Source organism: Pantherophis guttatus, chromosome 18 (genome assembly GCF_059756535.1).
Source record: "Pantherophis guttatus breed Tessera chromosome 18, ASM5975653v1, whole genome shotgun sequence".
NCBI lineage: Eukaryota > Metazoa > Chordata > Lepidosauria > Squamata > Colubridae > Pantherophis > Pantherophis guttatus.
The window spans coordinates 3,006,700-3,019,505 of record NC_142080.1 but is presented as its reverse complement, the minus strand read 5'-3'; the positions used below and the strand labels follow the sequence as shown (position 1 = coordinate 3,019,505).

At 45.9% G+C, this 12,806-nt stretch overlaps 1 protein-coding gene across 2 annotated transcripts; it reads right to left on the bottom strand.

Annotated features, from left to right (window-relative positions):
• Positions 1-2,563: 2,563 nt before the first annotated feature.
• LOC117658847 (SMAD family member 6-like) lies at positions 2,564-12,706 on the bottom strand. 2 transcript variants are annotated; one of them, XM_034406953.3, is made up of 4 exons: positions 12,578-12,706; positions 10,081-10,463; positions 8,041-8,133; positions 2,564-4,723 (listed from the first exon to the last, which is right to left on the bottom strand). In XM_034406953.3, exons 2-4 carry the CDS (start codon positions 10,457-10,459, stop codon positions 4,185-4,187), a joined length of 1,011 nt encoding a protein of 336 aa, XP_034262844.2. In that variant the 5' UTR covers positions 10,460-10,463; positions 12,578-12,706; the 3' UTR covers positions 2,564-4,184. The 2 variants fall into 2 exon arrangements, with proteins under 2 accessions (XP_034262844.2, XP_034262845.2); XM_034406954.3 differs by lacking the exon at positions 12,578-12,706 and having other exon boundaries at positions 10,081-10,987.
• Positions 12,707-12,806: the final 100 nt, after the last annotated feature.

The window sequence follows — 12,806 nt, the reverse complement described above, 5'->3', positions numbered from 1 at the left end:
AACCACCTTAGCCCAGAGTTTCGAGCCTTACCTTATAGCGGGGGAGTGGGGGAAGAAAAATAATAATAATAATAATAATAATAAAAAACGTCCATCGATTAAGGTCAAACGGGCCAGCCCATTTCGGTGGGCTGGGGGGGGGGAAGGGGGGGAAATGCGTGTCGTCACACAAACCCAGCTTGGCGGGAGCGAGTGCGAATCCTGCTGCAATCTCAGCCCTTGAAGGAAGCCGGTGAGTGGGTTAAAAGTGGGCACCAAGCAAAAAAAACAACAACAACCCACCGAAAACTGAGGGCTGGGGGGTTTTTGGGCGACGTTGTGGGGATCTGGAGGCGGTGGGTGGTTTTTGGGGTGGCGTGTGGGGAGGCTGGCATTCCCCCCCTTACCAGCTGTGCCCCTCTTCCTTCCCCCCCCACCCCTCTCTGAAGTGGTTGGCACACAGGAAACCCACCCCACTCTTTCCCCACCGAGCTACTCAACCCTCCCCGGCTGAATTTTTTCAGCGAAAAAGTGGGTTGAGTTGGCAGACAGCGGTAAAGCCACAGGCGGGAACGGGGCGGATTCCCGAGCTGTCAATCACAGACCCCAGATGAAAGCGTGGGGTGGGGTGGGGTGGGGTGGTTCTCTCTCTCTCTCTCTCTTTTTCTCCCCACAGCCCCACCTCAAACCATCCAAGGATCTTTAGATCCTTGCTGGAGGCAGATTCGCACGATTCGGTCCAGGTCGTCGTCGTCTCCGTTTCCACAGGATGGGAGACCACAAGGAGATCAAATGTTTGGCCCGTCTTGATTACAGGAGTTAACAACCATTGGTTTGGCGACTGTTTGAAGTTACGATAACACTACGGGAAAAAAAAAAACCCGGGTTAGGACCGCCGTTCACACATTACGGCTGCTCAAAATTCGGACGCTTGGCGATTTGTGACGGTCGCAGCGTTGCGCGATTCTCCTCTTTGCGACCTTCTGACGAGCAAAGTCCACAGGGAAGCCAGATTCACTTAAGAACCGTGTGAGTAAGTTAACCACGGCAGCGGTACTCACTTAACGACGGTGGATAAGAGAGGTTGTAAAACGGGGCAAAACTCAAACCGTCTCATATTGCAGCGGAAAATTTTGAGCAGAGTGGTGGTCGTTAAGTCGAGAACTATCTGCAAAGCAGCCTCCGTGAGCCAGGCCTGACATCGATGCGACTGTGAATGGCGGTTGCGTTTCAGGAAATCATGGTTTGTTTTAATCGTGGCTTGTTTCCTAAACTGCCTCTGATTGGTCCTACACAATAGGAAGTCGTCAAGGGGTTTTTACAATTTTAGGGGGTTTACAAGTGGCAGTTGGTGGATTTGAGCCTGAAACACAACCCCTGATCCACAAGGAAACAACACAATTCGCACAACGCATTTAACCCGGTTTATAAAACCATCCTAATTCCCAGGACTGGATATTTTGCGATCGAAAATATTCATTTTGGGTTCCCCCAAAAGCTGTAATTCCCCACCTCAAAAACTAACCAGGATGGAAAAAATGAGCCCATTTTATTGACGGCGGCAGCTAAGTTGGCAAATAATTGAAATAAATTTCCACTTGAATTCAAACTTTGAAATAGAAAATAGTGAATTTTTTTTTTTAGCAGTACTGTGCAGCGAGCGCCCTCTGCTGGCAGGTCTGCAAACTCCAGGGTTGTGTGGACCAAAAAACATATTTATTTGTCTATTATTTTAAATGCATATATTTGCAAAAAGGAGGGGTGATTTAGCCTCTGCTGATCCCTGACCTTTCCCCCACTAAAACCTCCCAAATTCAATGCATTTGGAATTTAACGCTGTTCGTGCACAATGGAGTAGAAGAATTGCACTTTGCATATGCTCAGGAGCCTGTTAGTTAAAAATCCCTCACGTTTCTGCCTTTCCAATTGCCAAAAACTTGCCACGCAGGAGGTTGATTCAGTCAAATAAGCAAAAGAAAAACCCAGTCGGTGATCACTCTGTACATGCTCAGGAGCACTGGATAATTATAAAAACCATGGAATTAGATTCCTGGATGAGAATATTTAATATTTAGAATAGACGTTGGGCATTTATGCATTCAAATTTAAGATTTTCGAGTGCAGTTTAAAAAAAAATTGATTTGCACTTATATCGCATAGTCCTCGACTTTCAACAGTTCGTTTAGCGACCATTCGAAGTTATGACGCTGAAAAAAGTGACTTACGACCGTTTTTCGCACTTACGACCGTTGCAACATCTCCGGGGACACGTGATCAAAATTCAGAGGTTTGGCAACTGACTTGTATTTACGACAGTCACATGATCCCCGTTTTGTGACCTTCGGACGAGGAAAATTCACGGGGAAGCCACGTTCGCTTAATCCCTCAAAAGTTTCCCTTAACAACAAAGTTGGTAAAATGGGGCAAAACTCACTTAAGGACTGTCTCGCTAAGTGGCAGAACTTTTGGGGTCCGTGGCGGTCGTTAAGTCGAGGATTACCTGCACAGTATTAAAAAAAAAATATTTTTTTTGACTTGTACTGGTTTTGCTGTGTTTTTCTTTTCGCAATAACCATCAAAATCATTCGTTTTTAAAGAAGCAATTTAATTAAATTTAATTAATTAGAGATATACAGAAGGAAAACTCAGTCCTAAATATTCCTAAACATTTCCCACAACACGGAATTTTAGACAAATTCCGAAACTTCTCAAACCACAAAGCAACTTACGATTTCTTCAGCCACAAAACTGAACATTTTAATGTTTCAACCACCTGGTAACGAATCGATTTCCCGCCGTCTTTCCAATCGTTCTCCTCTTTCGTCATCCCCCCACCCCAAAAAACTTGACTTTTTCTTCTCGTTTTCCAACGTTCGGCTCCAGAAGGAAGAAGATGGGGCGATTCTATATCAAGTCAGCTACTGTGCTAGGACCGCATACAGGCAGTCCTTGAACTTGCGACCGTTCATTTAGAGTGACCGTTCAAAGTTACGACGGCGCTGAAAAAAAAGGGGGGATTTAGCTTTTTCACACTGGATCCCACGTGATCACAATTCAGACTGACTTGGCCACTGGCTCATATTTACGATGGCCACAGCGTCCCAGAGGTCACGCAATCCCCTTTTGCGACCTGCCGACGAGCCAGGTCAAAGGGGAAGACGGATTTGCTTAACGACGTGCAGCTAACTTTTAACAACCGCCGGGATTCACTGGAACAAAAGTGCGGCAAGGAAGGAGGGGGCTAAAGCTCGCTTAGCAGATGTCACGCTTAACAACATGGGCTCCGTTGGGGATCGTAAGGTGAGGACTCACTGTTTTTCGGAGGAAAGGGGTGGAAAAATTTGCAAAATTGTTATCGGAGAGATTCGTGTGCTCTGCTTCGTCCTCGCGTTACAATTTTGCAGAGAATTCTCGCTACCCCATAAAAAATATATAAAATGTGGGGGTTCCCCTGCTTTGTAAGTGTTTTGCCTGCTTGAGGCTGTTTTCCCGAGGGTACAGGCAGTCCTCGACTTACGATGCTTCATTTAGCGACCGTTCGAAGTTACAACGGCCCTTTAAAAAGGCACTTAATGTCCTTGCACTTATGACCAACCCAGTATTGCCCCCCCCAGGGTCAAAATTGAGGTGCTTGACAACCGGGTTGTATTTACGACGGTCGTAGCATCTCAGAGGCCAATGATCAGCACTTGCGACTTTCTCAGCTGGCTTCCAACAAGCAAAGCCAAGGAGGGAGGGAAGGGGGGAAAGCCGGATTTGCATAACGACCCTGTGACCCACTTAACAACGGCGGTGATTTCTTTAACCACCGTCCCCCGCTGTTTCCCGCCAAACGAAGAAAAAAACGGGAGGAAGCCAGATTCGCTTTAACAATTGCGGGACTCCCTAAACGATGGCAATTAATGATTTGGCTAACGATTTTTTTTTTAAAAAAAATTGGGTGCATCTCACAGAGCAACCGCCTTGCTTAGCCGGCGGACCTTCTGGTCGTAAATCGAGGACTATCTGCATTTAGGTCACAAAAGCAATAGATACTAGGGAAGAAAGCGGAGGGCGAGCGAGGAGCTCCTCAAAGCTTTAAGACCTCTCCGGCAAAGGAAGTTGAGTTTCTTGACTCTCCGAATAATCTACGTTGAGGGGGCGCGGTGTGTTCCCACAACCCCCTGCGTTGGGTTGTTGTGTCCCCCCACCCCAAAAAAATGGCTTCATCTCGGGGCGTTCAACAGCACTTCCAGCCAACACGGGCAAGCGGTAATGAACCGTCGAGTGTACGAAGCACCCCAACCTTTCCCGAAACTGATGCGGATCGTGTGCCCATCGTGGGGCCCTTCGCCGGCACCCGGACGTCTGCTCGTTAGATACATGGCCCGCTCGTAATCAAAGACCTTGATGGAGTAACCGGGTTGGATTTTGTGAACCGGAGGGGCGGAGCTCCCCACGGGCCCCAGAGTAGGGGAACAGACGAAGAGGGGGTGCTCGCTTCGGTTGTACGCCCAAACCCCGTTAGCTTCTTGGCTGAGCAGCAAACCGCGTCCGATTTTAGCCTGGGTTCGCCGGACGGCCTGGCTGCGGTTTCGGGATGCCAGCTGGCCCAGGCAGAGCCCGTTGCCGTTGGGGAGGTTGAAGAAAACGCAGACGTAATCTTCGTGGACCGGGTAGAGCCTCCCCACCCGGAGGCGATACTCCCAGTAAGCCAGTTTGCACCAGTAGCCGTCTCTCAGGGAACAGCGGGAGAGGGTGGTATCTGCGGGAGAGAAAGGGGTTACAAAATCAAGCTTCGTCGCTTGAGACTTTCAAGAAGAGATTGGACCGCCATTTGTCAGAATTGGTGTAGGTAGGGTTTCCTGTTTGGGCAGTGGGGTGGACTAAATGACCTCCAAGGTCCCTTCCAACTCTGTTAATCTGTAAATAGTCCTTGATTTACGAGAGTTTGGCGACGGCGCTGAAAAAAAAAAGGGGACTTGTGTTTTGCAACCATTTGCAATTTAGTGGGACAATTGATTTAACCTTTAAAGGACCTTGGAGGTCATCCAGTCCAACCCCCTGCTCAGGCAGGAAACCTTATACCATTCCAGACGAGTGGTTTGTCCAGTTCTCTTCTTAAAAATCTCCGGTGATGGAGAAGCAAGCCATGTTTTCTGGAGAAAAGTTGTTCCGTTGATTCATTGATCAGGGTTTATAATAGAATAATGGAAGGGACCTTAGAGGTCCTCTAGTCCAACCCCCTGCTCAGGCAGGAAACCCTGTTACCGGTTCAGACAATTGGTTCTTAAAAGCTAGGATAAAATATAGAATACGCAATGCAGTGAGTAACAGAGTAGGAAGGGGCCCTTAGAGGTCTTCTAGTCCAACCCTATGCTCAAGCAGGAAACCCTATTCCATTCGAGACAAATGGCTGTCCAGTCTCTTCTTTAACCCCCCCCCGTGATGGATCACCCACAACTTCTAGTGGCAAGTCGTCCCACTGATCCATTTGTCTTCCACCGTCAGGAAATTCCTTGTTAGTTCTAGGTTGCTTCTCTCCTTGATTAGTTTCCATCCATTGCTTCTTCTCCTGCCTTCGGATGCTTTGGGGAATAAGTGGACTCCCCCTTCTTCTTTGGGTTCATCCTTGGAAGCTTTTGAGAAGAGACTGGACTGCCATTTGTCAGAAATGGTGTAGCGGGGGTTGGACTAGATGACTTCCAAGGTCCCTTTTCAACTCGGTTATTCTATATTCCCACGGAGCAGAAGTTGCCTTCAGAAGTTGCGGGAGCTTCCAGTTCCCTGGAAGCTTTTATAGAAGAGACTGGACTGCCGTCGGTCAACAATGGCGTAGGGTCCCCTTCTTGGGCGGGCGGGTTGGGCTAGATGACCTCTAAGGTCCCTTCCGACTCTGTTACTGCTCGTCTCTGCCCTCTTTCCAAAGTCTCAACAACATCTATCTTTATATATATATATTGGTCGTGACCAAAACTGGACATCGTCTTGGGCGTGCGTCCCTGGGGAGAGGCTGGCACCCTTCGAGACGTGCGGCCGAGTTTCGGGGCGCCACGTAGCCGTGGGACTTCCTTGGGGGGGGGGAACCCTGTCTCCGGCTGGGGGAGGAAAACAAACCAGGCGCCTAGGGGCTGCTGGGAGGCGGCTAGGTGGCCGGTTGCCAACGTTCAACCCTGCTTCGTACGTCAAGAGTCTATTTAGCGTCTCTCTCTCTCTCTCTCTCTGGCCGCCATTTCCTCTGGCTAGAAATAAACAAGGCATCCGGTCCAGTCCGGTTCGGCAGTCTAGGAGGAGGAAGGAGGAAATTCGCCTCCAGCCAACGTGGCCTTCCGGGTTCCCATTCCTTCTCTTGGGACAATCCACCAAACGTGGCACGCCCAGACAGACAAACAAACTAACTTCCCCCTTGTGCATTGCAGCTTTGAAGGAGGTGGGGGGTGGGGGGGGGCGGAGGGGGGGGGAGGGGGAGGAGGAGGAGGAGGAGGAAGGAGAGGAAGTGGCCGCTTTGGAAAATAGGAAAATAAAATCGGGGATGGGGGAATTGGGGGGGTGGGGTGGAAATTGTTTGGATCGACAGGTCTAAGGGCCTGTGTGGATAATAATAATAATAATAATAATAATAATAATAATAATAATAATAATAATAATAATAATAATAATAATAATAATAATAATAATGGCGGAATAAGAGAGTTGGAAGGGAGTTGGGAGGTCTTCTAGTCCAACCCCCTTTCTTTCTTTCTTTCTTTCTTTCTTTCTTTCTTTCTTTCTTTCTTTCTTTCTTTCTTTCTTCTTTCTCTTTCTTTCTTTACCTTCTTCCTTCCTTCCTTCAGAGTAACACAATCGGAAGGGACCTTGGAGGTCTTCTATCCAACCCCCTCTGCCTCCCTCTTTCTTTCTTTCTTTCTTTCTTTCTTTCTTTCTTTCTTTCTTTCTTTCTTTCTTTCTTTCTCTCTCTCTCTTTCCTTCCTTCCTTCCTTCCGAGTAACACAGTCAGAAGGGACCTTAGAAGTCTTCTATCCAACCCCCTCTGCCTCGCTCTTTTTCTCTTTTTTCCTTTCTGTCTTTCTGTCTTTCTCTCTCACTCTTTCTTTCCTTCCTTCCTTCAGAATAACAGTCAGAAGGGACCTTGGAGGTCTTCTAGTCCAACCCCCTGCCTGCTTCTTTCTTTCTCTCATTCTTTCTTTCTTTCTCTTTCTTTCTTTCCTTCCTTCCTCCTTCCTTCCTTCAGAATAACACAGTCGGAAGGGACCTTCTAGTCTTCTAGTCCAACCCCCGCCTGCTTCCTTCCTTCCTTCTCTTTCCTTTCTTTCTTTCTTTCTTTCTTTCTTTCTTTCTTTCTTTCTTTCTTTCTTTCTTTCCTTCTTTCTTTCTCTCTCTCTCTCTCTCTCTCTCTCTCTTCTTCCTTCCTTCCTTCCTTCCTTCCTTCCTTCCTTCCTTCCTTTCTTTTGTTGGTTCGATTTATATGCCGCCCTTCTCCGGAGACTCAGGGCAGCTTACAATGCGTTAAGCAATAGCCTTCATCCTTTTGTATATTTTATACAAAGTCATCTTATTGCCCCCACAAACCGGGTCCTCATTTTACCTACCTCGGAAGGATGGAAGGCTGAGTCAACCTTGAGCCTGGCGAGATTCGAACTCACAGTAATTGCAGGCAGCTGGCAGCTAAGTGTTACTTTAACAGCACTTTAGTCCGCTGCACCACCAAGGCTCCTTCCTTCCTTCCTTCCTTCCTTCCTTCCTTCCTTCCTTCCTTCCTTCCTTCCTTCCTTCCTTCCTTCTTTCCTTCAGAATAACAGAGTTGGAAGGGACCTTAGAGGTCTTCTAGTCCAACCCCCTTCTCAAGCAGGAGACCCTACGTCCAATAGTTGTCCAATCTCTTCTTGGATAAACCTCCAGGGATGGAGAACCCACAACTTCTGGTGGCAAGTCGTTCCACTGGTTAATTGTTCTCGCCGTCAGGAAAGGCTGCCAATCGCTCCAGCAGCCTTTGTGTGTCAGCTGCGACTTAAAACAAGCCCATTGCATGGCCAAACCCCACCCACCCCCCACCCCCACACACCTCCCGTCCTCCTTACCTACCTTGCCATCCTTTGCAGTAGTTTTCTAAAACGTTGGTGCCCTTCAGAGGTGCAGAAAAAGGCGAGAGTTTGCAATACGGCGGTGGTGGGGTGTCTGTGGAAAGGCCAGATTGGGGGGAAAAAAAAAACAACTCAGAAGTTTCGAAAGGCAGGTGGTTGTTAAGTGTGAAAAACGGTCGTAAGTCACTTTTTTCAGTGCCCTTGGAACTTTGAATGGTCACTAAATTAACTGTTGTAAGTCGAGGACCCCCTGTATTATATTGTCCATATTTTATATTGATAGATAGATAGATAGATAGATAGATAGATAGATAGATAGATAGATATAGTGTAGATATATGTAGATATATCTATATAGGTAAAGGTAAAGGTTCCCCTCTCACATATATGCTAGTCATTCCCGACTATATAATATATATATATATTATACAGACAGACAGACAGACAGAGAGAGGGGGAGGGGATGGATAGATAGATATAGATATTAACATACAAAGACATAGATAGATAGATATGAATAGATAGATAGATAGATATTAACATACCAAGATATAGATAGATAGGTATGAATGGATAGATAGATAGATAGATAGATAGATAGATAGATAGATAGATAGATAGATAGATATTAACATACAAAGACATAGATAGATAGATGATAGATATGAATAGATAGATAGATAGATAGATATTAACATACCAAGATATAGATAGATAGGTATGAATGGATAGATAGATAGATAGATAGATAGATATGAATAGATAGATAGATGATAGATAGATATGAATGGATAGATGATAGATATGAATAGATAGATAGATATTAACATACCAAGATATAGATAGATAGGTATGAATGGATAGATAGATAGATAGATAGATAGATAGATGATAGATATGAATAGATAGATATTAACATACAAAGATATAGATAGGTATGAATGGATAGATAGATAGATAGATAGATAGATATGAATAGATAGATAGATGATAGATAGATATGAATGGATAGATAGATAGATAGATATTAACATACAAAGACATAGATAGATAGATGATAGATATGAATAGATAGATAGATAGATAGATAGATATTAACATACCAAGATATAGATAGATAGGTATGAATGGATAGATAGATAGATAGATAGATAGATAGATAGATAGATAGATATGAATAGATAGATAGATGATAGATAGATATGAATGGATAGATGATAGATATGAATAGATAGATAGATATTAACATACCAAGATATAGATAGATAGGTATGAATGGATAGATAGATAGATAGATAGATAGATAGATAGATAGATGATAGATATGAATAGATAGATATTAACATACAAAGATATAGATAGGTATGAATGGATAGATAGATAAATAGATAGATATGAATAGATAAGATAGATAGATAGATAGATAGATAGATAGATAGATAGATAGGTGATAGATAGGTATGAATCGATAGATAGATAGATGATATAGATAGATATGAATGGATAGATAGTTGATAGATATGAATAGATAGATAAATAGATAGGTGATAGATAGGTAAGATGGATGGATGATAGATGGATAGATAGAAATGAATGGATAGAAATGGATAGATAGATAGATATAAATGGATAGATAGATAACAATAGATGGGTATGAATGGATAGATAGATAGGTAAGATGGATGGATGATAGATAGATGGATAGATATAGATATATAGATGGTATATTTGCTGATCTTTTATTTAAATTAAATCCGTACAGCAACGATTTCACGGCCTCTGTAGATGCCATTCACTAAATCAATCAATCAATCAATTAAAAAAAAAACACCCTAACCACCAAACGGCCCGTTCCCACGGGGGTCGCATCACGAGGCCTCTAGGGAGAGACCCAGTCCCCACCTCTGGGTCTTATTCTGAGGCGGAGCTGTGCACCATTTCGAGCAACGCTCTGCCCGCCCGCCCCTCTGGCTTCCTTTGCACCGTGGGGTGCATCCCTCCCTCCCTCCCTCCCTCCTTCTCCTTGCACCCCAATACCCACCGGGGAGAGCGAGACGGCTAAGGTGATGCGGGTTGCAGCAATGGACAGCAGCCCCCTCGCCTCCTGCGTTCTTGCAGAAGCACAAGCGCTTCAGCTCGTGGGGCTGGCGGAGGTCCGGCCACCGGTAGAGACGGCAAAGCAGGAGCGAAGCCGACGGGCCTGGCTTGACCCCGCGGGGTTCGACCCAAACGCAGCCCGATTCTCCGGCCCCCTGGCTCTCCACCGCCTGCAGCAAGAGCTCCAGTTCCTTGTCCTTCAGCTTCTTGAAGAGCGCGTGGGCCAAGGGTTTCAGAACCCCGTGGTTGTCCTCCAGGCCGGGTGTCAGGCAGCGCAATCTCCAAAGCCGTTGCACCAAGCTGGCTCTCCGAGACCGGAACATGAGGCTCAAGTGGAAGGGGAAGAGGAGAGAACATAAAACAGGTTAACAAGAGTCGGGAAGGCACCTTGGAGGTCATTTAGCCTGACCCCACCATTGCCCAAGCAGTGAGACACGACACCATTGTTGACCGATGGCAATCCGGTCTCTTCTTTGAAAGCTTCCAGGGATGAAGCTCCCCGCAACTTCTGAAGGCAACTTCTGCTCCATGGGAATATAGAATAACATTGCTGGTCTAAATGTCCTCTTAAGTTCCCCCCCCCCTTTCTCTGCCCGGCCTAACTCACAGGGTTGTTGTTGTTGTTGTTACAACTAGTGATGGGGGGGGGAAAAAAAACAGAGGAGGAAACGTTAAGCCTCCATCCTTTTGTTCCAGGAAGGGAAGGCAAAATATAAATAATGCCAAAAATAAAACGCAATTGTGGGACTTCACAGGAGTCACGCTGTTAAACTCCTTCTCTAAATCTATTTAATGATTTTAATTTTTAATCATTGTTGCGTCTTGTGTTTTTAAATTGGCTGTACACCGCCCTGAGTCCTTCGGGAGAAGGGCGGTATAGAAATAAAATTATTATTATTATTATTATTATTATTATTATTATTATTATTATTATTATTATTATTATTATTATTATTCTCTTAGGATGGGACTCGGCTCCCTTTGCCACAAATCCGTGCAAAAGAGTGAAAAGAGCCTTGGTAGTACAGTGGTCTAAAGCACCCTGTTATTAAGACCAGCTGCCCGCAATTACTGCTAGTTCGAATCTCGCCAAGGCTCAAGGTTGACTCAGCCTTCCATCCTTTCTGAGGTGGGTAAAATGAGGACCCGGATTGTGGGGGCAATAAGCTGATTTTTGTATAAATATACAAAAGGATGAAGGCTATTGCTTAGCGCATTGTAAGTCGCCCTGAGTCTCCGGAGAAGGGCGGCATATAAATCAAATTTTTAAAAAAAGAAAAAAAGTGGAGGCTGTCACACACCCCCTCCCCAAAGAGAGACCCTCACACTTGCTAAAATGAGCACCCCCCGAATCCCGGAGCTAACCCGAACAACAGCGCCCCCCCCTTCTCACAACCTGGTGAAAACACGACCCCAATGCATCCTCTATCCAGCCCAGATATGTGTGTGAATGCAGAAACATCCAGCTCCAGGATACCTCCCCTCTAAATCTTAAGACCACCCCCCCACCCCCTCTTTGCAAGTTAAGAGCCATAGAATAACAGAATAGTGGAAGGGACCTTGGAGGTCATCTAGTCCAACCCTTCACCCGAGAGCGGGCGGCATAGAAATATGACTAATAAATAAATAAATAAATAAATAACCCCTCCCCCACCTGAGCAAGGAGACCCTACCCCATTTCTGACCGATGGCAGCCCAGTCTCTTCTTGAAAAGCCTCCAGGGATGAAGCTCCCACAACTTCCGAAGGCAACTTCTGTCCCATTGAATATAAGAATCACGGAAGGGACCTTGGAGGTCATCTAGTCCAACCCCTCGCCCGAGCAAGGAGACCCTACCCCATTTCTGACCGATGGCAGTCCAGTCTCTTCTTGAAAAGCCTCCAGGGATGAAGGCAATTTCTGGTTCCATGGTTGGGTTATTCTCACTGTGCCAGAAAATTTCTCCTTATTTCCAGGTTTATTTATTTATTTATTTATTTATTTATTTATTTATTTATTTATTTATTTATTTATTTATTATATTTCCATACCGCCTTTCTCCCGTAGGACTCAAGGCGGTGTACAGCCGAGAAAAATATAGACACACAAACACAACATCAACAAACTGATCTCTCCTGGATCGGTTTCCATCCCTTGTCCGGCCTTCAAAGGTACTTTTGGAAAATAGTGCTTGCCGTACCGTCAGTCGCCGTTATAAGTCGAGGACTACCTGTTACAGGGACTGCCAGAACTCTCCCTCGTCCCAATCCCCCTAATCCAGTCCAGATATGTGTGAACGCAGAAACTCCCAGTGCTTAAGGAGCATCTTTGGAAAGGATGCCTGAATTCTACCTCCTCCAGGATGCCTCCCTTCCAAATCGTAAGCCCACCCACCCCCTCTTTGCAAAGTTAGAATGAAAGGGCTGCCTGGGTTTGAGCCCACCACCCAAGAAATCACTCACTGCGTAAAAGAGGGGAAGGCTGGAAGGTCTCCGTTGGATGCTGCTGCCCGACAGCTGAAGGGCTCTTAACCTACGGATTTCCTGCCCCAAATCTTTTCTTTGCTGGCTGTTCCCTCCTACTCCTTCCCTAACCCGGCCTCTGGGGGAGGGAGAGGAAACGGGGAGGGGGCTGCTTGGAGTAACCACAGTTTGCCTGGGGGGGGGAAACTTGGGTTGGTCAGTTTGGGTC